The sequence below is a fragment of the Vulpes vulpes genome, chromosome 13 (genome assembly GCF_048418805.1).
Source record: "Vulpes vulpes isolate BD-2025 chromosome 13, VulVul3, whole genome shotgun sequence".
Lineage (NCBI taxonomy): Eukaryota > Metazoa > Chordata > Mammalia > Carnivora > Canidae > Vulpes > Vulpes vulpes.
The window spans coordinates 90,046,502-90,073,887 of NC_132792.1; the positions used below are offsets into that span (position 1 = coordinate 90,046,502).

At 38.2% G+C, this 27,386-nt stretch overlaps 1 protein-coding gene across 23 annotated transcripts in view; it reads left to right on the forward strand.

The window, feature by feature from the left end:
• DLGAP1 (DLG associated protein 1) overlaps nucleotides 1–27,386 on the forward strand; it is an 867,925-nt gene that overhangs the window by 665,866 nt on the left and 174,673 nt on the right. For all 23 annotated transcript variants that reach the window (XM_072734994.1, XM_072734998.1, XM_072734996.1 and 20 more), the window contains 2 exons: nucleotides 7,960–8,137; nucleotides 22,649–22,889. In XM_072734994.1, coding sequence (XP_072591095.1) covers nucleotides 7,960–8,137; nucleotides 22,649–22,889 — 419 coding nt within the window. The remainder of the gene's footprint in view (nucleotides 1–7,959; nucleotides 8,138–22,648; nucleotides 22,890–27,386) is intronic.

Sequence of the window (27,386 nt, forward strand, 5' to 3'; positions counted from 1 at the left end):
AATCACTGAATTCTAGTCCTAAAACCAATATTGTACCATATGTTAACTAACTAGAATTTAAATAAAAGTTTGAAAATAAAAAATAAAATAGAAGTGTTCCTTCTTATAAATACAGAGAACTGGTAGTTGCAGAGGAGCAGGGGTTAGGGGATGGGAAAAATAGAAGTGAAGAAGATTAAGAGAAACAAATCTCCAGTTATAAAATAAACAAGCCATGAGGATGAGAAGTAAAACATGGGAAATACAGTCATTAATATTGTAATAACATTGTATGGTAGCTGATCATAACTACAATTACTATGGTGAGCATTATATAATGTACAGAATTGTTGAATCACTAAACACCTAAGACTACTATAACATTGCCACTTTTTGGTTCTGGGTTGCTCTTATGTTGTTGGCATATTTTTTTAGGTCTAGTAAAACCAGGTAACTGCCTTAAATAAGAAAAAGACTTAATACCATTTGATAGGAAGATCTAAAAGTTGTCCAAAGAGAGCTTGCTAGAAGAGGGTGATTATAGACCAAACAATCCAGAGCTTTCCCAAGTCATATCCCAGGAGGACTTTCTGTAGAACAGATGATAACATTTGGAAGTTTAAGTTTGCTTCTGGGTGCTTTGTTGTCAAAGAGAAAGTAACAAATTGGACCGACTTTAGAGACAAGTCACCAAGGTAATGGACAGCCTGGAAGTCTTGACACAAGAGGATGAAATAAAGGACGAGCATGTCACCTGGAGAAGAGAAGGCTTAGCCGCGATAAACAGCTGTGTTCAAAACAACTGAAGACTATTGCATGGAAAAGAGGTCTTTTTTGTGATCTTTTGGCATGCCAGTAGTGAGTGTAGACATGGAGCATTTGACAATGGAGATTAGAAGAAAACCAATATTATAAGAATTATTTAAGACTCTGTCTTTAGTTGCTTTTTGTTCTTCCCAAAGTGAAGTCAGAATATGAAACATTCTGTGAAAAATAGATCAAAACTCTTTTACACAGATTTTAACTGTTCCAATTTGTCAATGTCAAGTTACATCTATGTACGTACATCTGCTCTGCCCTGACACTTTTTTAAATTGAAGGAAACACTCTGTATTCAGCTCAAAGCAGCATTTAGGTTACTATTTCCATGCCCTCCTAGGCATTACTGTCATGGGCTTTTTACTAACTAGTACATTTAAGTTGTCATCGCAGCTTTCTTAATGATGACATTATTTCTTTTCTTACTGGTTTCTAAAATGACACTATTGCCAACAGTCTTTCTGCAATCTAACTGCTTGCTGAATTACTTTTTTGGATGTCTTAATTATTTCGATGCAATTTATTCTCAATAATGCTGTATCAAGCTTTAATTATATTCCTGTTTTGCACTTACTAGAGCAGTAAAATTATACTCACATTTTTACTATACTTTCCACCAAATAATAGATGTATGATTTTTCTCTTTTCAACCATACCAATAATAGGCCCTGAAATACCACGCTATTATCTACTGTGCCTAAAACTTACCCTAAATGATCAATAACATGTCTTCCCAAGAGGAAAAAAGTGTCATTTCTATCATGTTGGTTCCCAAATCTGTTGGGAGTTTAATTGCCAAAAAGTGAAATAGGGAAGATTAAATACTTCTGCTAAAGAGATATTTTTTACTTCTGGGTATATCCCCAAAAGAACTGGAAACAGGACTCAAACAGATATTTGTACACCCATGTTCATAGCAGTTTTACTCACAATAGCAAAAAGTGGAAGCAACTCAAGTGTCTGTCAATAGTTGAATGGATCAACAGAATGTAGATTACACACACAATGGAATATTATTCAGCCTTAAAGGAAGTTAGTTCCAACACATGCTGTACCATGGGTGAATCCTGAAGATGTTATGCTAAGTGAAGCAAGCCAGACAAATACTATATAATTTCACTCATCTGAGATACGCAGAGTGGCCAAACTCAGAGAGACATAAAGTAGAATGGTGGTTGCCAGGGGCTGGGGGGATGAGACCACTTAAGGTCTACTCTCAAACACCATACAATCTCACTTATGTGCAGACTCCGAACAAATAAACACTGACCTTATAAATACAGAGAACAGATTAGATTGGTGGCTGCCCAAGGCAAGTATTGGGAGTAGGAGAAATGGGTGAAAGGGTCTAAAGATACAAACTTCCAGTTATAAAATGAAGAAGTCCTGTGGAGGTAATGTACAGTATGGAAACGCTAGTTAACAATACCATTCTGTATATTTGAAAGTGTTCAGAGTAAATCTCAGAAGTTCTCATTCACAAGAAAAATCTGTGTGGTGACAAATGTTAACTAGATGTATTAGGATAATCATTTAGCAATACTCACTGACAGTGAATCATTACATTGTACGTCCAAAACTAATATGTCAATTTTGTATCTCAATTTAAATTTTTTTTGTAAAAAATGATCTACTCTCTTAGCAAATTTCAAGCACACTATTTTTAACTATGGTCACTATGCCGCACATCAGGTCCCCAGAGTTTATTCATCTGATAAAGTTATACTTTCAGTACTCTATTACAAAGTTAATCATTTTCACTTCAGGGACATTGGCTTAAAACATTGCAGTCTGAATATTACTGCATTTTTCTCTTCTTTGGCAACCTTACTGATACACTGAGCCAAGCTTGCTTATGTAGCTGACCCATGGCTAATGTAAGGCTATCCTATCTTTGAGTGCACTTAAAGGACATGATAATGAAAGGGACTCAGCCGGGCCAAAATCTCAGCTCTGATAAGCCACAAAACATTAACTTAGCCCAAGCAATTTAGGGAGAAAAGTGGAAAAAGAGAGATGTTATTTGAATAGGCCAACTCAGAAAAATAATTAATCTAACATGAGAACTAATATTTCTGAATGTGCACATGCCCCTTCTTCCTGGCAAATCACCTTACTTTTGAGGTGAGATGAAGTCATTGATACACTGTCTTCTGGTATTTTTTTTTAAGATTTTATTTATTTATTCATGAGACACACAGAGAGAGAGGTAGAGACACAGGCAGAGGGAGAAGCAGGCTCCATGCAGGGAGCCTCATGTAGGACTCAATCTCGGGTCCCCGGGATCACACCCTGGGCTGAAAGCGGCGCTAAACTGCTGAGCCACCCAAGCTGCCCTCTTCTGGTATTTCTTTAGTGTTTCTACATCAGCAGCACATGTACATACTGTACATTTTATATCGATAGCTGTGGGCTCTGCTGAATAGACATGACAAAAGTGTTCATTTCCTTATATTTAGTGTATGATTAAAGTATGTGCTGTTTTATCAGAAATGACTCAAAGTAGAGCTATTCAATCCTTTCTGAATGACTTTTCACTTAGAACTTTGGGAATTATGCCTTATTTCATAACAAGTGACCAGGGTGAATGATTGTTGCAATGATGCCTCATTTCCCCATCTCAGCCGGCAGATACTCATTTTTCAAAGCACTGGACTTTTACTTCTTCTTTTGAATATACACCATTTATGAAACCATCACCCCTTCCCATTGCTGCCCCCATAACTATTTGACACAGCATCATCATTTATGTTGGCAATATCATTGCCCTGGGTCAGGTTGCAAAAGACCCAAAGAAATACATTTGTCATCTAATTCTCAAGTTCTAAGGGAAAGTAAACTTTAGATTATAAATGCTTCTAGCTAAGTTTCTCTTTTCCTAGAAGAGATCTTAAAAGGGGAAATGAATTCTTCATTTGGTTGGTTAGTTGGGATCGGGGGCACGATCATCTATAAAGTGACCCATTAGTGAATCATCATAATAGCACATAACACATGGCAAACCTTGGCTTGAGCTTACAGAGCAAATAGTTCATGTTTGATAGCTACTTGTAGGATCCATTGAGAACATTCATTTTTAAACGGTTTCTCTTTTGTAAAATAATGTAGGAGGGTTGACTTTTGCTGTTAAATTCTAGATTTTTAATTTGTCCCCTTTTTCAAAAGCTGCAATTGCAAAAAGTAGCTGCTCAAACTCCCAGGTTTTAGTATTACTGAGTCTATCTTTTTTGACTATTATATTTAAGTAATTCCATACAAACCTTAAGAGCGAGTGCAGTCTTATACTTTGCAAAGTGGACCTTGGGATTTTGGAAATTATCTTTACCATTTGTGGACATGGACCTGGGTGTACCTGGATCTGATGTACAAATGGTATTTATAGTTATCAATATTTCTCTAATTTACTGAGCCTTTGCCATATTTTATTGCGTTTACATTATTTTTTTATTCGCTAAGTCCATCTTAAATATTATAGGCATGTATCCTCTTCATTACCTTGTGTGGTGTTGCAAATATGTTTCCTACCTTGACTATTATTCTTAACTTTGCTTACAGTATCTTTTTGTTAAACAAGGTATAATTTTTTATGGAAAAAAATAATAATAATTTTTTATGGAGTTCTACTTGTTACTCTTTCTTAATGGCTTTTAATATCAATATCTTGTTCCTAAAATCTTTCTCCACCACTTTCTTTTCATTTCTTAGGCTTTATTCATTGCCTTCCATAAGATTTTATAGTTTTTCCATAAAATTCTGATAATTAAAAAAAGAAAAAGTTTTGGGACACCTGGGTGGCTCAGTGGTTGAGTGTCTGCCTTCAGCCCAGGGCATGATCGTGGAGTCCCACGATTGAGTCCCACATCCGGCTCCCTGTGCGAAGTCTGCTTCTCTATCTGCCTGTGTCTCTGCCTCTCTCTCTCTCTCTCTGTCTCTCATGAATAAATAAATAAAACCTTTAAAAAATAAATTAACTAATAATAATAATAATTTTTTTAAGTTTTTAGGTATAGAAATTAAGATTATACGGGGTGCCTGGCTGGCTCAATCATAGCACTAGACACTTGAGCTCAGGGTTGTAAATTTGCATGTAGAGATTACTTAAAAAGAAAATCTTAAAAAAATTAAAAAGTTTATAGGGGCATCTGGGTGGCTTTGTCAGATAAGGGTCTGCCTTCAGCTCAGGTGATGATCCCAAGGTCCTAGGATCAAGCCCAATGTTCGGCTCCCTGCTCAGTGGGGAGGCTGCTTCTCCCTCTCCCTCTGCCCTTTCCCCTCCACTTGTGCTCTCTAATAAATAAAATCTTTTTTAAAAAGATTATAAAACACATTCTTCTATAATATATTAAACAATTTTAAATTTATAAATATTTGGTCTTTAGTCTTCTTAATCTACATGGATAGTAGGAATCCATTTTTTCCCATGTGGACGCAAAGCTCATCTAACACCATTTTAACTAATTGATCTCTTTCCTGCTTATTTGAATTGCCACCTTTGCAATATACTAAGTTCAGATACCCACTCAGTTCTGTTCTGTACTTTATTCCACTGATTTTTCTATTCCTTCACAATACCACACTGTTTTCATCTTTGTGGTTAAAATGTATCTTTGAGATCTGATAGGATATTTATTTCCTTCTTTATTTTTATTTTCTGGTTGTTTTTTTAATCTTCATATAGGCTCTGAAATCCATATGCTCAAGTTCCCCTGCTACTTAACTCAATCCTAGCACTTGTTATTTAAATTATCTCCATATTGCAACCGCTTCAAGGGCTTTCCCTCTTTATTGTGCCAACCACAGTCTACTCTCTAAACTCCATTAGGAAATCTGATTATTTTGAGTCCTCGTATGATTTTTAAAACAGTTTTATTGAGCTGTAATATGTATATACTAACATACTTATTTAAAATGTGCAATTCAATGGTCTTTAGCATATTCAGAGTTGTGCAACCATCACCACAATCAATTTTAGAATATTTTCACCACCCCAAAGAAAAAGTCCCACATCCAAAAGTTGATACCTTTTGGATATCAACCCCCAACACTGTCATCTTCCTTCTCCTTTACTGCACCCCACATCCCACTCTAGGCAGCCACTAACCTACTTTCTGTCTTTAGAGATTTTTTTTTCATTCTGGATATTTAATATAAATGGAATCATATGATCTGCAACTGGCCTCTTCCACTTACCATGATGTTTAAAAAATTCATCCATATTGTAGCATATATCAATATTAAACTTTTTCTTATGGCCAAATATACCAAATAGATATACCATATTTTATCCATTCATCAGTTGACAGACATTTGGATTGCCTCTACCTTTTGGCTCGTATGAATAAATTGCTGCTATCAATCTCATATAAACTTGAAAATGAGTTTGTTACACTCTAATAAAATCTCTGAGAATTTTTATTGCAATTGCAATTTGTAGATTAATTTAGGAAAATTTTAATTTTTTTCTTATATTACTTCCATCGAGAAATTATGTTCCTTTACATGTATTTAGGCCTTGTTTATTGCCTTCCATAAAGTTGTGTCATTTTCTTCATGAAACTCTGTTGCAATTTTTTATAATTTGTACATATTTTATGTTTTGCCATTTTGAATGGGATTTTTTTTAAAGATTTATTTATTTCACAGAGAGAGAAAGAGCACACATACCAGGGGAGCGGGGGACAGAGAAGCAGATTCCCCACGGAGCAGGGAACCTGACACAAGGGTCAATCCCAGGACCCTGGGATCATGACCTGAGCTAAAGGTAGACATTTAACCAACTGAGCCACCCAGGCACCCCTTGAATGGGATTTTTTAATTAAAATTTATATTTGGTGGTGGCAGTATATAGAAAAGCTATTAATTTTTGTATTTTTTAACCCTGTATCTAGCTATTTTGTAGATCTCTCTTATGCATTCCAATAATTTTTTGGGCTTTTTTAGCTTTCTAGATAATTTTATATCTGTATATATGAAGCTTATCTCTTACTTCACAATACTTATATTCCCTGTATATTTTTATTTTCTAATTTCATTGGTTATGATCTCCAGAATAGTGATAAATAATAACAATATTGGGCATACATCTTTATTATCAACTTTCATTTTTACTGCAATGTTTCAGCAAAAATAAAAGAAATTGAATACTGAAAAAAATCATTCTGAATCCTGTGTGAAAGCAAACTTGAAAAATAACTGAAAATAAGTTGTTTGTATATATAGAGAGAAATGCAGGAAGGATATACACCAGACTTCTACAGGTAGTTCTTTTAAGAGTATGGAATTCTGGAGCAGAATCAGATGGAGAGGGAGACCCACTTTCTGTTTTATGTACCCCTGTATAGCTTGGCAAAGAGCCTTTCCTATTTTTATAATTTTAAAATGCGTCTTGGAAAAAATCCAAAGAGTATGAAGTGTGTAAAGACTTTCTTTACCTATCAATATTTAAGATGTGTGCATTGTTTTTAAAGATTTTTTTTAATTTATTTATTCATAGAGATACAGAGAGAGAGAGAAAGGGGGGGGGGTGGCAGAGACACGGCAGAGGGAGAAGCAGGCACCATGCAGAGAGCCTGACATGGGACTTGATTCAGGGTCTCCAGGATCATACCCTGGGCTGCAGGCGGCGCTAAACCGCTGCGCCACTGGGGCTGCCCAGATGTGTGCATTGTTAATGGCTAAAATTTAAGTTTTGTTCACTAACAAAGAAGATAAATAGACAAATAGATGATAGAAGAATTGGTAGAGACACCAATATAGTTATAGATATATACCCACCGCTGTTACTAGAAAGTCCAAAAACAAAAAGATGGCCACAGAAAGGAAAAGACAAAAACTTACAGACCACACAGGACAGGATTCTGGGGTAGGGCAGTCAGCACTATTATCTCCCTCCCAGCATATGTGGGAAAATGCAAATGAGGAATTTACTTCATGGGCTAAAGAGAATTTTAATTGCTCTCTACTGTGATCAGATCTTAATGATTTCCTGTCAGAAGTTTTTCCTTCTAAGACACCATGGGGGAGTCTGGTAATCAGAGGAAGGCATCTATTTTATTCACCCCAGTATTTAGGGTGCCACATCAACAATAGAGCCCTCACATCTTATGACTGCTTACATGTTGGAATATGACTAAATGTGCCCCTTCTCTTGTTCCCTTTTAGGATTTCCAATGAACACTCCCCCAAACTCCAGATCCGGAGTCATAGTTACCTGAGGGCAGTAAGTGAAGTCTCCATCAACCGAAGCCTGGACAGCCTTGACCCTGCTGGCCTGCTCACATCACCAAAGTTCCGCTCTAGGAATGAGAGCTACATGCGAGCCATGAGCACCATCAGCCAGGTGAGCACCAAGGCTGTGGGCCATTCCCTGCATAAGGGTTAGCGGAAACAGGGCATGAAGTTAAGGGGTGGCCACTTACAAAGTAAACCACTGATGGATCAGCTAGGAAGCTCAATCAAAATGCTACACATTCAGCTACAGCAAGCACCTGGTATCAACAGTCCACCAGCAGGGAAGGGGTCCTCTGCAGATAGATAAAGGACACTGGAGCAAGTCCATGGAAATTCATCAGCAGTCAGTACCAGCAAAATTGCCATTAAGAAGTTGATGGATGATGTTTGTAAAGACGTTTGAAGGATAGAAGGACAGAGTAGATATTGTTGGCAAAACCATGGTGGTATCTAATCATAAAAGTAAAAGTATTGACCAGGTCATCAAGATAGGGGCCCAGGGACAGAAAGTGAGATACAATCTACTTATTGCAACTGGGTCCCAGGTGAACATTGTGTCTTGGTAATGAGACAAAAGCCACTTCTAAGAACTGGTAGGCCTGAAGAGGGATTAAGACTCAATGAAGTTGGGGCACCTGGGTGGCTCAGTAGTTCAGCTTCTGCCTTAGGCTCAGGGGTGTGATCTCAGGGTCCAGAGATCAAGTCCCCCATCAGGGTCCCCATAGGAAGCTTGCTTCTCCCTCTGCCTATGTCTCTGTGTCTCTCATGAATAAATAAATAAAATCTTTAAAAAAAAGAAGACTCAATAAAGGCAATTTAATGCTATATCCAAAATATTCAGCTGAAGGTCCCCTCAGAATATGGGAGAGGGCTGGGCTACCTAAAATCAGGGGCAGAAGACCTGGGACTCTTGGGCGTTCTGATCCTGCAGTTTTTAGGGGGCCACCAGAGGAGCCAGTGGTGCCCCAGGGGCTGGCTTCCTCTGGGAGCACAAAGAGTAGTTTTTTAAATGATGCGTAGGAACTCTGAATTTAAATTTCTATCACAAAAATAACTACTATTATATCAGCTAGTATTTATTGAACAGAACACTGGACCAGATCATACAAGTTATTCAGCAATGAACAATACAAAATCCATTCCCACCAAGAGCTTATAAGAGAACATACAAAAAAGATAAAAGTGCTATCATAATTATTATTTACTTGAACACCACAAAACACTCTGAGGTAGGTAGGGCAAGTATTAATAACAAGAGGCACCATTATTGGGTCAGACACTCAGTGAATTGCTTTATATTTTCATAATATTATTTTATAAAACACCCTGTAAGATATGTAAATAACCAGATGTCAAATGGGACTTTGTGGCCACAAAATAGTCAACAAGGTTCTGAAACTAAGGAGAAAAAAAAGAACTCAGGATTCTAAAGAGAGTTTCCAGGCATCCAATCTAGGAATATACATTTTAACAAATATTTCAATAGATTCTAATGAAGTAGTATTTGATCTGAACTTTGAAAAAATGTTTCCTTAAAGCATATTCAAGGAATAGCGAAAATTCTAATTTTGTTGAAATGCAGAATAGTTGTAGAGGCAGCAATGGGAAATCTGTCCTGAATTTTGCCATGAATATATCTTTTTAATTTTCTTTCTTTTTCTTTTCTTTTTTCTTTCCTTCTTTCTTTGAGAGCAAGAGCAGAGTGAGAGAAAGAGAGAGTGCGAGCAGAGGGGAGGGGTAGAGGGAGAAGCAGGCTCTGCTGAGCAAGGAGTCAGATGCCAGGCTCCATCCCGGGACCTTGGGATCATGACCTGAGCTGAAGGCAGAGACTTAACCAACTGAGCCACCCAGGTGTCCCTCCCTGGGTATATTTTTTAATGCATGGTTTTGCATGCCAGGCCCAGGGGACTGGACTTAATTTATTAGAAATGAGATTGATTATAGATTATTAAAATTTCAGCTTTTAACCCGGCAAGAGATATGATCAGAACTTTAATGTGAGATAATTCATATGGAAACAACATAGGAAAGATGAGAGGATAAATGGCTAGAACTAGAAAAGCCAGTTTGGAAGACATTGTGATCATCAAGGTGAGAATTAATGCTACTAGCAGTACTGCTGCAAATGGTGATAGCGATGATGAAGATGGTGGTGGTAATTGTGGTGATGAGGAGGAGGATGGCAGTAAGGGCAGTAGTGATGGTAGGGGTGAGGATGATGGTATTGGTGATGATGGTAAGCCAAGCACTGAAGTTGAACAATAGGCTGAGAGCTGAAGCATCTCTGATCTATCAGAGTGAGACCCTGAAATAAGATCACTGCTCTTACTCTGCCCCTACCTTCAAAATAGAGCTCTTTACTCTAAATGCATTGCTGAAGAGAAAGGCAGGGGCGATAACAAGGCCCTGACAGCAGGGCAGAGTGCGAATTGGGGAAAGCTGGCATGGGGGATTCCAATATCTGCCCACTGTACATTTTCTTATTTTAAAGAATCCTCAAAGAACATGCATGCCTATCTGTGCTAACGCTGTCCAAGGATACCACCCCAACTCTCAGGAAAATAATTGGTGCCTCATTTGGTAAAATTTTAACTTGTTTGTCATTACTTTTTTCACAATAAGCAATATGTTTAAAATTTCTTTAAGCTTATGTTTATTCCAGACAGCCTTCATAGTCACAAAGCCTTCTGGAAATATAAATTAGTCTATAAATCCAGCTGTCATACATGTAGAATTCATCAGTAGGTTTAAAAAAAATTGTTGGAAAATATTGATACCCATTCACTGCTTTCATAATTTTATATATTTACATTTTAAATCATGCTAGGAAAAACATACCACTTCCCCCATCAGGACATTGCATCTACACAACTGCCTGACTTTAGTCCCTGTGCCACAGATCTGACTTCCTGAAACAATCTCATGTCCTAGTGATAGCTTAGTAAGATATCAACAAACCAGAGACACATGCAGGGCCCTGACGCTAGAGCAGGTCAAGTTCTGCAATTCTGTGGTATAATCATTTAGCCTTAAGTAAAATACAGAAATAGGCATCCTAAATGGATTCCTAATGATACATCATTTTTCTAGTCCCATATTTCAATTTTCAAGTAAAACAATATATTTAAGGATAATTTCAAACTATTGCAGTCCCAACATTGTCATTATTCAAAGGAAAATAGTTTCCTCTTCAAAGCAATACTACCATATATATTCTAGACTTTTCAAAAAGTGGTCAGCTTCTATGATGTTGGGGATATTCTCTCTTCTAGATCTTTAGTAGCAGCTCTAATAGTATATAATTTAAATGCATTATATCCTCCCCCTCCTTTTAAAACCTGATATATTATTCATCAAAGTCTCCTAGAAAGATCAGAGTAAAATGTTGTAAGCCAAGATATTGGTCTAGAATAACTAAATTGTTTGTTCCTGCCATTCATACCTCATAGAAGTAAAATATCCCTAAAAACAGATTGTGTTTGCATGGTATAGAAAAAGGGAATTTGTTTATATTTATTCTCTTTCCATATTTTGTTCTATATATATAATAAAATGGGGACTTTTTAAAAAAATATTTTATTTACTCATGAGAGACACAGAGAGAGAGAGAGAGAGAGAGAGAGAGAGGCAGAGACACAGAGGGAGAAGCAGGCTCCATGCAGGGAGCCCAACATGGGACTTGATCCCGGAACTCTGGGATCACACCCTGGGCTGAAGGCAGACACTTAACTGCTGAGCCACACAGGTGTCCCAAAATGGGGACTTTTTAAAACAGTCCCCATGAGAAGAAAGAATTTTTAAAAGTCACATTTTAAATATATATATTTGGTATAATAACAGTCATTTCCAAATTAGCCTAATGTATGTCTTTTTTTTTTTTTAAGATTTTATTTATTTATTCCTGAGAAACACAGAGAGAGAGGTAGAGACACAGGCAGAGGGAAAAGCAGGCTCCATGCAGGGAGCCCGATGTGAGACTTGATCCCAGGACTCCAGGATCACACCCTGAGCCAAAGGCAGACACTTAACTGCTGAGCCACACAGGCATCCCTGTCTTCATTAATTTCAAGACCAATTCTCAAATATCTTCATCTAGAATGGTAAACTAGAAGCCAACAGACATTTTTGTCTGGCAATGGGTTGAATTTCTATATCATTTTTTTAAGTGAATAGGCAGTTATGCTCAGGGGTAATACCTGCAGTTTAGTTGTAACTTGTGACTTAGACCATCCCTTCATTGTATATATACAAAGAAATACTCAGATGAATTAAGTGTCTAGGAATACAGTCAGGAACAGAATCTAGAAACCCAAGTATCCTGACCTCTCACTGATAAGTTTCTTCAGTACCTACTGTATGGGGGGTATTGATAGCAACAATATTGTTAATAATAGTAGTAATAATAGGAATGATAACAATGGACTAGTCATATATATTGCTTACCTGTTACATACAAGAAGCTTTTTATGTTATCTTAATTTCATATCAACTATAAAAAATATCATTTCTTAATCTGTGAAATTCAGTCTTAGACAATTGAAGTAAATTGTTTCATTCTTCCCACTACACTGTCTCTAACATCCATTATTTATGGAGTGTCTACCATGTGCCTAGAAATATGATATGCATTTTGAATATTTTATTTTTACCTTTAAGCCTCCATAGGAGATAGGTATCATTATATCCATTTTACAGGTGAGTTTTTTTTTTTTTTTTTTTTTTTTCCAGCACAAATATATTTAATGGAGGTGGGCGGCAGTATGTTCCACTATGATTAATTAGTCCAGGGGCCTGTCAACACTAAGTAGAGAAGAAGCCACCATCATTCTTTCGGGAGTAGCCTCCATTGGTGGCAGCAGTGTGAGGGGACACTATGGATCCCTGGATGCTGTGGATAGACTCCTTCTTAGGGTTGATCCAGTGTCTGATGTTAGCTCGGGAAGTGACGGAAGGTGGTGGAGGAGGGGAAAGCAAATTGCCCAGGCTCTAGTAGAAAGAGCATTAAACTACACCTGAGGCACCTGGGTAACTCAGTCGGTTGAGCCTCCAATTCTGGACTTGGGCTCAGGTCATGATCTCAGGGTCTTGGGATAGAGTCCCATATTGGGCTCTGCGCTCAGCATGGAATCTGCTTGTCTTGCTCCCTCTATTCCTCCCTAGCCAGTGTTCTTCTCTTCTCTCTCTCTCTCTCTCTCTCTCAAATAAATAAAATCTTTAAATAAACTACTCCTTCCTATATAATAAGTTCAAATTAGATCTCAAATCTAAACAATAACACAAAATGACAAAAATTAAAATTAGGAAAATATGTGTATGATTTGGGGTAGTAATTAAATAACTTTTAATAAAATACGAATTCCAGGAAACAAAGTAAAAGATTAGCATCTATTCTAACTAAAAACTAAATATTTTTGTGTGGCAAAAGATATCATAAAGTTAAAATGCAATTGTTGGGGGGATATTTAAACATACCAAGAATAGCTTCCAGTTGCCTAAAGTATTTCTACCAATAACTATGAAAAGATAAACAGCCTAAAAGAATGTGGGGCAAACATGCAGAAGAATGAAACTGGACCATTTTCTTACACCATACATAAAAATAAATGCAGAATGGATGAAAGACTTAAATGTGAGACAGGAATCCATTAAAATCCTAGAGGAGAACACAGGCAGCAACCTCTTTAGCCTCAGCCACACCAATGTCTTGCTAGAAATGTCTCCAAAAACAAGGGAAACAAAGGCAAAATTGAATTATTGTGACTTCATGAATATAAAAAGCTTTTACACAGCAAAGGAAACAATCGACAAACCAAAAAACAAGATATTTGCTAGGAGAAGATATTTGCAAATGCATTTTTAGATAAAAGGCTAGTACCCAAAATCTATAAAGAACTTATCAAACTTGACACCCAAAAAAACAATCCAGTCAAGAAATGGGCAGAAGACATGAACAGACATTTCTCCAAAGAAAACATACAAACGGCCGACAGACGTGAAAAAATGCTCACCACCACTCAGCATCAGGGAATTACAAATCAAAATCACAATGAGATACCACCTCACACCAGTCAGAATGGCTAAAATTAACAGATAAGTAAACAACAAATGTTGATGAGGATGTGGAGAAAGGGGAACCCTCGTACACTGTCGGTGGTAATGCAAACTGGTGCAGCCACTCTGGAAAACAGTATGGAGGTTCCTCAAAACGTGAAAAATTGAGCTACCCTATGATCCGGCAGTTGCACTACTGGGTATTTATCCCAAAGATACAAATATAGTGATCCAAAGGTATACCTGCACCCCACTGTTTATAGGAGCAATGTCCACAACAGTCAAACTATGGAAAGAGTCCAGGTGTTCATTGATACATGAATGGATTAAAAATATGTGAGATTATATCTATCAGATGTTATATATATATATATATATAAAATATATATTACAGATTAAAAATATGTGAGATTATGTCTATCAGATATAATATATATCTGTATATATATTACACACACACAGACAAACGCACAATGGAATACTACTCAGCCATCAAAAATGAAATCTTTCCATTTGCAACAACATGGATGGAACTAAAGGGTATTATTCGAAGCAAAATAAGTCAATCAGAGAAAGACAATTATCATATGATTTTACTCATATGTGGAATTTAAAAAACAAAGAACAGAATCCTAGGGGAAATGAGGGAAAAATAAAACAAGATGAAATCAGAGATGGAGACATACCAAAATAGTCTCCTAATCATAGGAAACAAGCTAAGGGTTGCTGGAGGAGAGGTGGTTGAGAGGAGGGGGTAACTGAGTGATGGGCATTAAGAAGGGCATGTGATGTAATAAGCACTGGGTATTATATAAGAATGATAAATCACAAAACTCTACTTCTGAGATTAATAGTATGCTCTATGTTAATTAACTGAATTTAAAGAAAAAAATTGAAGAAACAAATGTGGGGCAAAACTTATAAAAATAGCAAATCAGATGGAAAAATACAAAGATGAGTAAATATAAGGAAAAAATGTTTATGTACACTAGTAGGCTGATAAATAGAAAGAGCACAATATCATTTTTGACCTATAAGAGTTGCAAAAACTGCTAATATGCAGTTTTATTGACCATGCAGAAAAATGAACTCTGGATTCTTGCTGTTTGTGGTGAACTGCTGCAGTTGGAAGTAAGTTGATAAAATCTTCAAAATGTAAAACATATCTTTTGGCACAAGAATCCCATTTTTGGAACTCTATAATACAGAAATAAAAGTACCAATATATAAAGATAAATACACAAGAATGTTGGTCATAGCACAGTCTCCAAGGACATATCTGAATCATCATCCACAAAGGAGTAGTTGAATAAATTACAGTATAATCATAGTAGACAATATTATGGTGGCAGTGACAGTGTTTGAATTTCCCTGAGTATCCATATAAAAAGAGAGCAGCTAGGTAGAAAAACCAAAAAGGCATGGAGAACACTTATAACAAAGTGAGGTATAACAAGATATTCCATGAACCCAAAATACACGTGGGTGAGAGCAAACCACAAGTAGCCATAACTCTGCATTGCATCCACTTCTGTGTAGGAAGACATACAGGGAAACAATGACTTGTGACAAGCTTGAGCATAGCAAGACAAAACAGCAACAGGTATTCACTGGAAAGTTCAGGGCACTTATTTGAGAACAGCAGCTGAAATGGAGAGGGATGTGACTTCTCTAATAGCAGATAAATTCAAGGAGCCTGAAGTAAATTCAAAGAAGACTGGGGCAATCTGAGCCCATATGTACTTTGGAAACCAACCAACCACTGTTTCCTTCCAGAGCAGGGCCCAGGGCTGAAAAGAAACAGATGAGAATGGAATCAAGTCTGAGCAAGTTAGAGACAATAGAAAAGAAGAAAAGAAAAGGCCCAGGCGAAAGTTGAGGAAAGGAGCAAAAGAATCAGGAAATCTCAGAAAGCTTAAATAAGTAAATAAATAAAATAATAAAACAAAACAAAACAAAACAAAATAAAATAAAATACAAAGTCCTGGGAATCGGGGGGGATATTTTGACTGCATCCACCCTCTCAAGATCAGAAGAACTGATTTTGCATTCAAAGTCACTTATCAGAAGAAAAGACAATAAGGAACAGGGTAACATTCCTACAGAAAATGAAAGCATGTAGAAAGACATACCACAAAATAAATCAAAATTCTAACACACTACAGTTGACCTTGAACAACATGGGTTTGAACTGTGTGGGTCCACTTATATGTGGATTTTTTTCAATAAATATAGTGCTATATTGTAATTGTATTTTTTCTTCCTTATGATTTTAATAACATTCTCTTCTCTAGCCAATTTTATTGTAAAAACATAGCTTATCATACATATAAGATACAAGATATATGTTAATCAATTGTTTATGTTATCAGTAAAGATTCTAGTTATCAACCAGAAGGACAAGCAGACTGCACTGAGTACACAGTGCAGAGCCCAACACAGGCCTCTATCCCAGGAGCCTAAGATCACAACCTGAGCCAAAATCAAGAGTCAGATGCTAAACTGACCGCCCCACCCTAATGCCCCTATATGTGGATTTTCAAGTGTGCAAGAGTGGGAAGTAGATGCCCCAACCCCCGTGTTATTTGCTCAAGGGTCAACTATATTTTAAAATGCACTAAACTACATTAAGAACATGATATAGGATATGAAAGAAAAAGATATATCTTAATTTCAAAATTTTAAAAATGATGTCACAAAACCCAGGAAAGAATTAGAAGTAAAAGAAAAAATCATTTCAGAAATGAAGATTATTACACTAGAAGGACTATAGAAGCAAGTGATGGGAGACATTTCATACACTAAGAAAACAGAATCTAAAAAGCAGGGAAATATTTAAAATCAAAAAGAAATGAAGAGGTAAAAAGAATTCAAGAGACATTGATAAATATTTTGGGCAAATATTGAACATATAAATAATAGACCTCCCTGAAGAAGAAAAGCAAAGAACCATTAAAGAAAACTTTAATGAAACAAAAAGATGTTTCAAAATTACATCTAAGATTGACCTGAGATTGACCCAAAATAATAACTGAAACATAGTCTAATAAAATTAGAGGACTCTGATTTCAAACAAAACAAAGTTCTTTGGACTTCTAGACAAAGCAAGTGACTTAAAAAGAACAAAAATTGATGAATCCCTAAATTCTACTCCTGAAACCAATATTACGCTCTATGTTAACTCACTAGAATTTAAATTAAAATTTGAAAGAAAAAAATTCTCATCAGATTCTTTAACAATGGTTTATGACAAAAGAAAACTGAGTAACATTTATATTCAAGAGCGCATAATGTGAAAAGATTTTACACCCTCAAAAAACTGACTTTCATATAAAAGGCATAGGCAAACTATTATAAGCATAAATGAACATAGGAAACATCATTTCCATGAGCCCAACCTGAGGAATCTACTAGACAATGAGCTTTAGACAACCCCTATGACCAGACATAAGAACTAGTGGTGAATAGGTGTATGGACTTATTTCTGGACTCTCGATTCGGTTTCATTTGTCTATATGTGTCTTTATGTCAATGTGAAACAGTTTTGATGACTGTGGCTTTGCAGTAAGTTTTGAGATCAGGAAGTGTGAGTCCTCCAGCTTCATTCTTTACCAGTATTGCTTTGGAAATTATGATGCATCGATGTATTTTTCTCGTGTTTTTTTATTCTTGGAATTCTTTGAGCTTCTTGGATTTTAATATCTGACTAGTGGGAGTTCCAGAAAAAATAAATAAAAGGAATGCAATTACTAATGAAATAATTCAAGAAATGGTCCCAGAACTGAAAGACATGATTTTGCAGATTGAGAGCGCCTACCCAGTACCCACCTCAATTGTTCTTTGTTTTGGTTTCTTTTCAAGATTTTATTTCTTTATTCATGAGAGACAGAGAGAGGGAGGCAGAGACACAGGCAGAGGGAGAAGCAGGCTCCATGCAGGGAGCCCGATGCGGGACTCAATCCTGGGACTCCAGGATAACGCCTAGGCCGAATGCAGGCACTAAACCCCTGAGCCACCCTGGGATCTCCTACCCACCATAATTGATGGAGAAATGTGCACATGGGGAACATCATAGTAAAACGTTAGCTCATTTGGGACAACAAAATCCTAAAAAGCTTTCAAAAAGGGGTGAGAAAAAAAAAACAGTTCATATGGAAAGTCTCAGGAATGAGAAAGGCATTTACTTTCCCAAACTCTAGCATATATGAAGGCTAAGAGATAAGGAGCAAAGCCTGAAAACATGGGAAAGAAGGGATCCAGACTAGAATCCTGAATGCAAGCACACTCTTCCTTAACAGTGGGGGTGGAATACAGACATTTCCATCAATGTCAGATGGCCCCCTTGTCCAGGAAAGCACTGGAAGATGTGTTCCACCAAAAGGATGGAATAAAACAAGTAAGAGGAGACAGGGACTCTACCACAGTCAAGATAATGAAGGGCACCCCCACAGTGATAGGGAAGAGAGCTCCCAGGACAGCAGTGTGCTTGGCAGCCATAGATTGCAATAGGGAAACAGAGGCCCCAAGGGTAATGCTTTAAAGGCAGGAAGGAAACCACATAGGTTTATCAGAGGTCTATGAACGTAGCAACCATTCACATAAGCAAGTTTTGGGGAATATGGATGCAAATACCATAAGATCCAGCTGGAACAATTAAAAGTGATTGCCTCTGGGGAGGGAGAATCTGGACGGGGCAGGAGGGTGGTGGTGAAAAGTAAGGTGGGTCAGGGATTTGCTCTTTTCCTTTATAAGCCACCTAGAACTATTTGACCCATAACTGTAGGATTTTGAAAAAGAATAATCTGTCTATATGAAAAGTGTAGTGGCAAGCATTAAATATATGTTTATAAGAGACTAAATGAGGGCTAAAGCAGGAGAGAACATGTAGGTTATGTGCTCTGCAATGTATATACAGTACAACTGTTTTAAATGAGGAAAGAATGGAGAGTGCATACGTACCCACAGAGGAATTGTTAACTGTTTCCAATATTGACGTGGGCACGGTATTATTCATGTGCGGAGATGGTTATGTATATGTTATGGAAGAAACAAATGAATAATTGTAAACTCTCGCAATACTATCATTCCCTATGCCCCCCGAGAATAGAGATTTTATTTTTAGTATGAGATCGAGGCATAAGGATAAATATAATCTAGAAGACTACCTGAGTGTCAAGCATCTGCCTTCAGCTCAGGTCACGATCTCAGGGTCCTGGGATTGAGCCCCACATCAGGCTCCCTGCTCAGGGTGGAAACTGCTTCTCTCTTTCCCTCTGCCTGCCTCTCCCCCTGCTTGTGCTCTCTCTCCTTCTGTCAAATAATAAATAAAATCTTTAAATAGATAGATAGATTACATTAAAACTCTGCAATCTGAGTTTTAATTGGACATATTCACTAGGTACTCCCACTGAAAGACCTAGTTTTGCCCACTGAACAGTGACCAACCCAGTAGCAATGACAATGAAGCTTCCTGGTGCCCAGACTGTGTTCTTGTGATACACTTCCCACTGAAAGAAGAAGGGCTTTTTGAAAAAATACTGATTCCAGGACTGAACAGGAAAGATTTAAGACGAGTTTAGAATGCCTTGACATACCTGCTATCAAGGACTATCAAGCTATCAAAGACTACTAGTTTCTTGTCAAAAGGATTCAGGAGTCAACGTAAGAGGCTCCTACCAGTTAAAAATAAGACAAATTTGAGTTCAAATTTGAAGTGAACTTAAAACCATGAAATATTTTTTAAATCTAGGAGTTCATTTTGATATTTTGAAAAATTAATTGATCACCTTTGGTAGATAAGAGGGAAAATTTTTATTATCTTGAAAATAAACAAGGGGGAAAAAAACAAACATTTATTCTCCCATTTCTATATGACCTAAAACACTGAGTAACCAAATAATGTGAGAGGAAGCGTTTATTTATAAAAATGTTCCATCTAGTAACTTTTACAGTAATGACGGAATTAGAATATCACCATTTTACAACTCCCAGTGAATTGATGGATGTAGGCTTGGAGCACAATTGACTCCTAACAACATAAAAAGAGAGACAACCAGACATAATGTGTCTCCTGATAAAAGAACACATGACCTCTAGTCTTGCCAAAGGGATTGAATCTGAATCTTATAAAGCCCCCGGATCTAGCTTACAGTTTTCAGGAAATACAAAAGACAGGCGAACATGCTAAATCCTACCATGAGTATGAAATCAGCAAATCCAGACTGTAGGAAGCTTTACAGGTCAAACAACCCAGATGCTTACTAAATAAATTGTAATTTAAAAAATGGGTAGGAGATAGGGCATCTGGGTGGCTCATTGGTTGAGCTTCTATCTGCCTTTGGCTCAGGTCATGATCCTGGGGTCCTGGGATCAAGTCCCGCATCGGGCTCCCCGAAAGGGAGCCTGCTTCTCCCTCTATGTCTCTGCCTCTCTCTGTGTGTCTCTCATGAATAAATAAAATCTTTTTTTAAAAATGGGTGAAGGGAGACCTGTATGTTAAAAGTGAATTAAAAGATATATAGAACTTTTTAAAAGGGTATAACTAAACTATAGGGTCCAGGGATACACATGAGTGAAAAAAAACTCAAGCATTTCCTTATGAAAATAATTCTTTACATTATTATTTATTGTAATAAATACATTTATTATTTATATAATACATTTATTATTTATATAATAATCTTACATTATTTACATAATTTATAAAAATTTATATTTCTTATACAAAATTATTCTTTATAAAGATAAAACTCAATGTAGTGTTACTTTTGGAGGAAAGATGGGGATTATCGTTAGGGTAGAGCATATAGAGTTTCTGGAGTGCCAGGAAAAGCTCTTTCTTGATCTGGGTAGTGGTTACAAGGGTGTTTACCTTATTATAATTAATGAAGTTATAATTTATTTTGTGTGGTTTTCTGTATTTGTATATAGTAGAAACAAAAGATTAGAAGAGAATGAAGGAGAATCCTATTAAGATATAAGTTCAATATAGAAGGTTAAGTGGCAAGAAAACAGAATGCAGAATTATATTTACTTTATGGTCCAATTTTTATAAACAACAGGGGAGGGGGCATATATATCCTCTGAGCAGACGGGGAAAATTGCTTGCTAGGGGAAAATCTAATAAAGTATATATGTATGTATATATGTATACACACACGTAAATACGGTTTTACTTTGAAATTATTTCAAGTTCACAGAAGAATTCCTTGTAAAATACAAAGAACTCTTGTACATCCTTGTCCCAGATTCATATTCAAATTCCTTTGGGCTCATTTGCTCACTTTCTCGATCTTGTAGTTTGTTGCAAATAGCATGTCCCTTTACCTGTGAAAGCATTTCCAAGTATTTCCTAAAAACAAGGAGATATATGTGTATTTTTTAATATGGACACATACAATTATTATCCTTGAAAACAGAGGGATTTTATGTCAAATTAGATTAAATTATGTGAAAATGCTATTTTATGCTTCAAAGAATCATTAAAAAATATATCTTTGTCTACTTGATATGCCTAAAGGTAATTAATTGGTCACCTCTATCTTAAGTTTAAAGAAATTTGCCATTATCAAAGTATATCCTCAGATAACACAAAATGAAGAAACAGTCAGTAATTGCAATCATTTTCAGTATTTGCTCTAAGCTTGCTTATGGTCTAATCTGCTAAATTCTTTTTTAATCTGCTAAATTCTTAATTACTCATTAATATTAGGGAAACTAAACATAAAAGTCTAGAGGGTGGCAGAAATTTGACGAATGCTCCCCTACCTATCAAACCAGATAGGTATGAGAAAAATTGCGAGAAATTAACGGGAGCACCTGGTCTGGTTTATTTGTTTTCTTTTTTAGGTGGTGCTCAAACCCAATGAAAGTTATGTACCGAGGAACATAAGCAAATAAAAACTAATTTCCTCAAAACAGCAAAGACTTCGTTTGGCAGATTTTAAGACACATAATTTGTGAACCCTATCAGCTTTGTATAAAGAGTGAAACTTCTTTAGGTAGTGTGTAGATTGAAAATCCCCATAGTGCTTTTCAAGATTCTGACATATCTGGGTTTGGTCTATTTTTGTGCAGAAGGAGAGTCTCTTGCCAGAAAATATAGGGCCTGTTTCCATACTTTGCACTAAACGAAGCTGCCTTCGACGCTGGAAATATTTGACAAGCCAGTCACCTCCATAGCACGAGAATAAAAATACTAGGGTCTCAAGTGCTTCTGCTTAGAAGCGTTGCGCTGAAATACCCAAACCGGCGGTGGACTGAACTTGTTCCCCGGGTGTGCGTGGGTCAGGACAGGGAAGGAGCGCCTGGGCAGGCCCTGGCGGGGACTTCCGAGCCCCACGCTTCCTCCACTGGGGAAATAACGCTCTTTTTTTCTTTAAAATGGAATCGACGGTGTGAGGTCACAAGCGAGATGCAGTTGCACTGTGGATGGTAGCACAGAGGGGAGAGGATGCTTTGGGGTTCAACGCGTCTCTCGGGGCGCAAGGGCTGGAGGGTGCGGCTGGGAGCTGCGCGGGACGGGCTGCTCCTGGGGGAGAAGGAGTCACGCACCGGGGTCTGCCCACAGGTGAGCGAGATGGAGGTGAACGGGCAGTTCGAGTCGGTGTGCGAGTCGGTGTTCAGCGAGCTGGAGTCGCAGGCGGTGGAAGCGCTGGACCTGCCCATGCCCGGCTGCTTCCGCATGCGGAGCCACAGCTACGTGCGGGCCATCGAGAAGGGCTGCTCGCAGGACGACGAGTGCGTGTCCCTGAGGTCCTCCTCCCCGCCGCGCACCACCACCACCGTGAGGACCATTCAGAGCAGCACCGGTGAGTGAGCGCGGCGGCTGTCCCCGCCCCCCCCCCCCCCCCCCCCCCCCCCCCCCGCGACCGCGACCCGACCCAGGGCCACCGCAGGCCCCGCTCCGAGCCCCGCTGCGGCACACGGTGTCCTCGCAGTCGCCGGGCAGTCGCCAGTAACGAAATCCCCCCTGTGCCCTACAGAGAACGGTTTTGCCTCCGTCCCCAGGCTTGGGCCGCCTTCACAGTCCTCTCTGCCTCCACCTCTGGCATCAACAGAGAAACTTCAACTGCAGATCCAGAAGGGACAGCGCCAAGGGGGCAGGTGGGGTCTCCCCAAGATCCCCACACAGCTGTCCCAGCAGCCAGCAAACACATCCCACCAACTCCTGCTGGCCACAGTCAGGCTCTGACCTTTAGGGGTGACCCTTAAGCAAATCGGTTCCCCCCATTGCTGAGCATCCCACAGTTACAATGCCTTTTTTTATTGCAAGATATCCACAAAATGACTACCCCCCAAAGACCTGAAATATCACTAAGAAAATAAGGAAGAAACAGATGATCCAGATATATTAGTTGAACATCTAATGAGTTTTCTTTCATTATAATGAAGACAGATTATTTTAAAACCTTTGGTCTTATGTATACATCACTTCCTTTTCCTTCTAACCTACAGTTCAGTTGATGCAGTTGAACTGTATTTTTATCAGATTTTAAGCAGAGAGGCACAGAAGAGTTTTACTGGTTTCCATGACACCGAAACCTGCATAGAAATACAGCTATGGGTTATATATGCCAACGTGTGTGTGTGTTGGAGGTTTTTTATAATATTTGGGTCCAAGAAGAGAATCCCCTTCATCTTAACTAGGCTTAACTATATGATTGAATTCAATGTAACTCCAATACAGAGTAGTTCTACAGGAAGATATCAAACCTAGAGTCATGGTAAATAATAATGAATAAATTACAAGGAAAAGCTTGTGCCAGACTATTGCAGCATTTAATTTTAATTCTAAGTGCATCAAATGCCAGTAATTATCATTCAGCCTAGAACTTTTGCAGGCTTGGGGAGTAATAGGTCCTCAAACCTGAGTTAAAACCCTACTAACTAGAGATGCGGAGTTGAGGTAGCAATATGTAAGAAACCATTAGAGGTTAAACACGGAGAGTTCATTCTTGACCAACGCAAGCTAAGATATCAGGATCAAAGAAAGGGATGCTTCCAGAGAGTTCACAGACTCCAAGGCTCTACAGGGAGCCAGCAACTCTGTCCTCAGCTGGCTGGCTCCAGCCAAATGGTGGATGTGCATTCTTGCTCATCAGGAAATTCTACAAGAACAGCCACAGATGAGGTTAACAAATAAGGTTGACTTATAAAATGGAAAAAAAAAAATTTCAATCATCCATGGGCATATTTCTGTGTTGTGTTTATGTTCATGCAGTAACTGTAATTTGAAGATCTGCCCTGTGCCTATAGCGTATCACTGTCTCTTCTTGTCCCATTTTCACCCCCACCCCACGCTCTCCCACCATCTAGTCTACTGCTCGCTCTAACAGTCTCGCCGCCTGCCAGCTGTTCTCCTGTGCTGAAATCGCTCGTTAAATACACAGTATGCACCTCCTTGCCCAGAAGTGCCAGGGGAAGGAAAAGAGCCACCGGCTGTCTCCTTCCCCCTGGAGGAGCAGTGCCGTGGATAAAGCGGCAAGAAACTCCAGGACAGCTTTTTTTCTGCTTCCCTCTCAGAGGATTTGTGCCTTTGTCCTTTGAGAGACAATTTGCTTACACCTCCTACTGTCAGTTCTTGTGCTGTGCTCTTCACCCCACATGCCAGGACATCTGGCTTTTCCGAGACCTTTCCCAGATACTTGGGAGATTCCTGGAGTTCCAACAATAGGGTTGCTAGGGTTGCATTTGAATTTCAGATAGTGAATAATTGTGTAGTGTATATCTCAAAGTTGCACGTGGCATACTTATACTATAAAATTATTTGTGATTTGCTGAATCTGACAAGCCTATCAGAGAAGATGAGTAGAATCTGGGAGGGTGTTGCTCCTTTTAGAATATAAATTGATTGGTAGGTCTTTAGCTGGGGACCCTATGAGGGAGAATACCCAAAAACAGAGAGGGGTAAATGAAAATATCAGAGGTGATTGCATCGCTTCTTCTGGGGTTCTCTGTGTCTCATCCTAAGAACTGGCTACATCTGGCTGCCTGCCGCTCTGAGGGTGAGAAGGCTCCATGCTTGGCCACAGCTGCAGAGGGGCAGGGGCAGGAAGACATGACCTGCCCCTGGGAGTAGTAAAGCATAAAATACCAGATTTTTGCACAAGGCAGCTGATGACTTCACCCTTCATCAAACTAAACATTATGATAGATGATCTTTACAGTCATGGAAAAATTAACAAGTTAAGAACTAAAACATTGTACTAGCTTCTAAGTAGGCCCATCAGACATTTTACGAATCTGGCCTTAAGGATTCTAATGTCACTGTTTGGTTTTTCTATGCCATAAATTTGTTCTTTTAAAAAAATCATTATTTTAGGATATAAATAAGGTTCTGTGCCATTCATTCTACCCCTCTCTCATTACTCCTGTGTCTCTTCTCTCTTTCACGCCCACACTTTTCCTTGCCTCTCACATGATCTCAGTACTAGCATATCAATTTTCTTCTTCTACTGCTTTCCTTATTACACTGAATCAAATATAATTTCCTGTAGAAAACACGGAAAAATCTACTTTCTCATAAAACCTACTAATTTTTGAAAGAATGTGCTCATTTGTGGAAATCAGGAATACTTTGCTCTAATTTTAACCATTTCCCCCATGCACACAGGTTAAATTTACATCCGTGTTCAGTAGGACATGACGTAGATTTCTCCTTTTGCTTCTCTTCCTTTGCTCATTATTCTTGGATACTCACAACAGATTCTATTTTTCCTAAACTTCCCTTTGCTTGAATAAAGTTCTTCTGTTTTGTCAACTGCAGTTATTAGCTGTAACTTTTCCCCCACAACAACGCACATGCTGAGTCTTTGATTCCTGTGTCGGCCCATTCTAATTGTTCAAATTGTCAAAATATATTAGCTTTTCCCTTCTAGCCTTGTCTATTCTTCATATTAGCAAAATTAAATCATAGACAAAAATCCACAAAAGTATCTGCCACCATGTGAAAGTGTCACGAGGATGTGCTCAGCCAAAAGTGGCCCCAAGGACCCCCCTAAACAATGTGAGGAAGAATGGCAACTCATCCCAGCAGATCAGGGCCAATTAAGAACAGAGTTATAGAGTGACTTATAGCTACACTTCTTTTAGGTTCTTTTGGTTTATTAATGTTTTGGCCTATGTAACTATGATAGAATCTTATATTCTTTCAGCCTGTCATCCGCTTCAAGCACTCAGATCTCTCTCCATCTAATAACGTTTGGTGTTATTTGCTCTACTCTTTTTTTATTAGGGAAAGCCTTAAAAGTTAGTGGAGTTGAAGTTATTTCCTTTCCTGCAAGAAGCTCCCAGAAAGGTCAGCAAGACCTTCCTTTGCTCATTATTCTTGGATACTCACAACAGATTCTATTTTTCCTAAACTTCCCGGAAGTTAGGATAAAGATAAAGCATCTTCCCGGGCCAGCAGCCAGTGTCCTCCAGCCAGGGAGTCAGTGCAGTGTGCCCTCCTGGGTGTGGCTTGAGGCCACAGTAACACCAATATTTACACTTTTTTTAATGAGATATTTTCCCTTAAATTGACACATTCCCTTCCATAATCCTACTTCACAGTCTATCATTGCTGCCAGTTCTGACCCACCTACTCAAGTTCTTGCTCAGTTCAGCAAAAGCTGACCCTTTGATCAGCTGAGGTCCAAGATCACCTTCCAAGAGTTTTCCCACTTGCTTGAGTCTTCACCCCCAAACAGCCATCCCACCCAGGATACCAAAGCTACTTTCATGCGCCCTACCTTTGTACACCTTCGTTCCCATACATTCTGCTCCCCACCCACCCCCAACAACAAAAATCCTTAATGCGCAAGATCTTGAACAGAATGACATTAAGGCAATAATTTGTATTTGCAACACACATAGTAGGCATTCAATAATGGAGGAAGAAGGGGTAGAGAAGGTGCAAAAAAAAATACTTGTTTTTATCGCAGTATAATTGATATATTACATTGTGTAAGTTTAAGATGAGCTACCTGTTGATTTGATACATTTATATTTACTGCAATATGATTACCACAGCATTAGCTAACATCTCCATCAAATCACATCATTATCATTTATCTTTTGTGGCAAGAACATTTGAGATCTAGTCCTTCAACAACTTCGAAGTATATAATACAGCATTGTTGACTATAATCACTGTGCATCAGATCTCTACAACTTATCTTCTAACTGCAAATTTGTGCTTTTGACCAACATCTCAATTCCCCCACCCCCTAGCCCCATAGTCACTATTCTGCAGTTTCTACTAGTTCCGTTTTTTTTTTCTGATTCCACGTATAAATGACATCATGCAGTATTTGTCTTTATGTGAT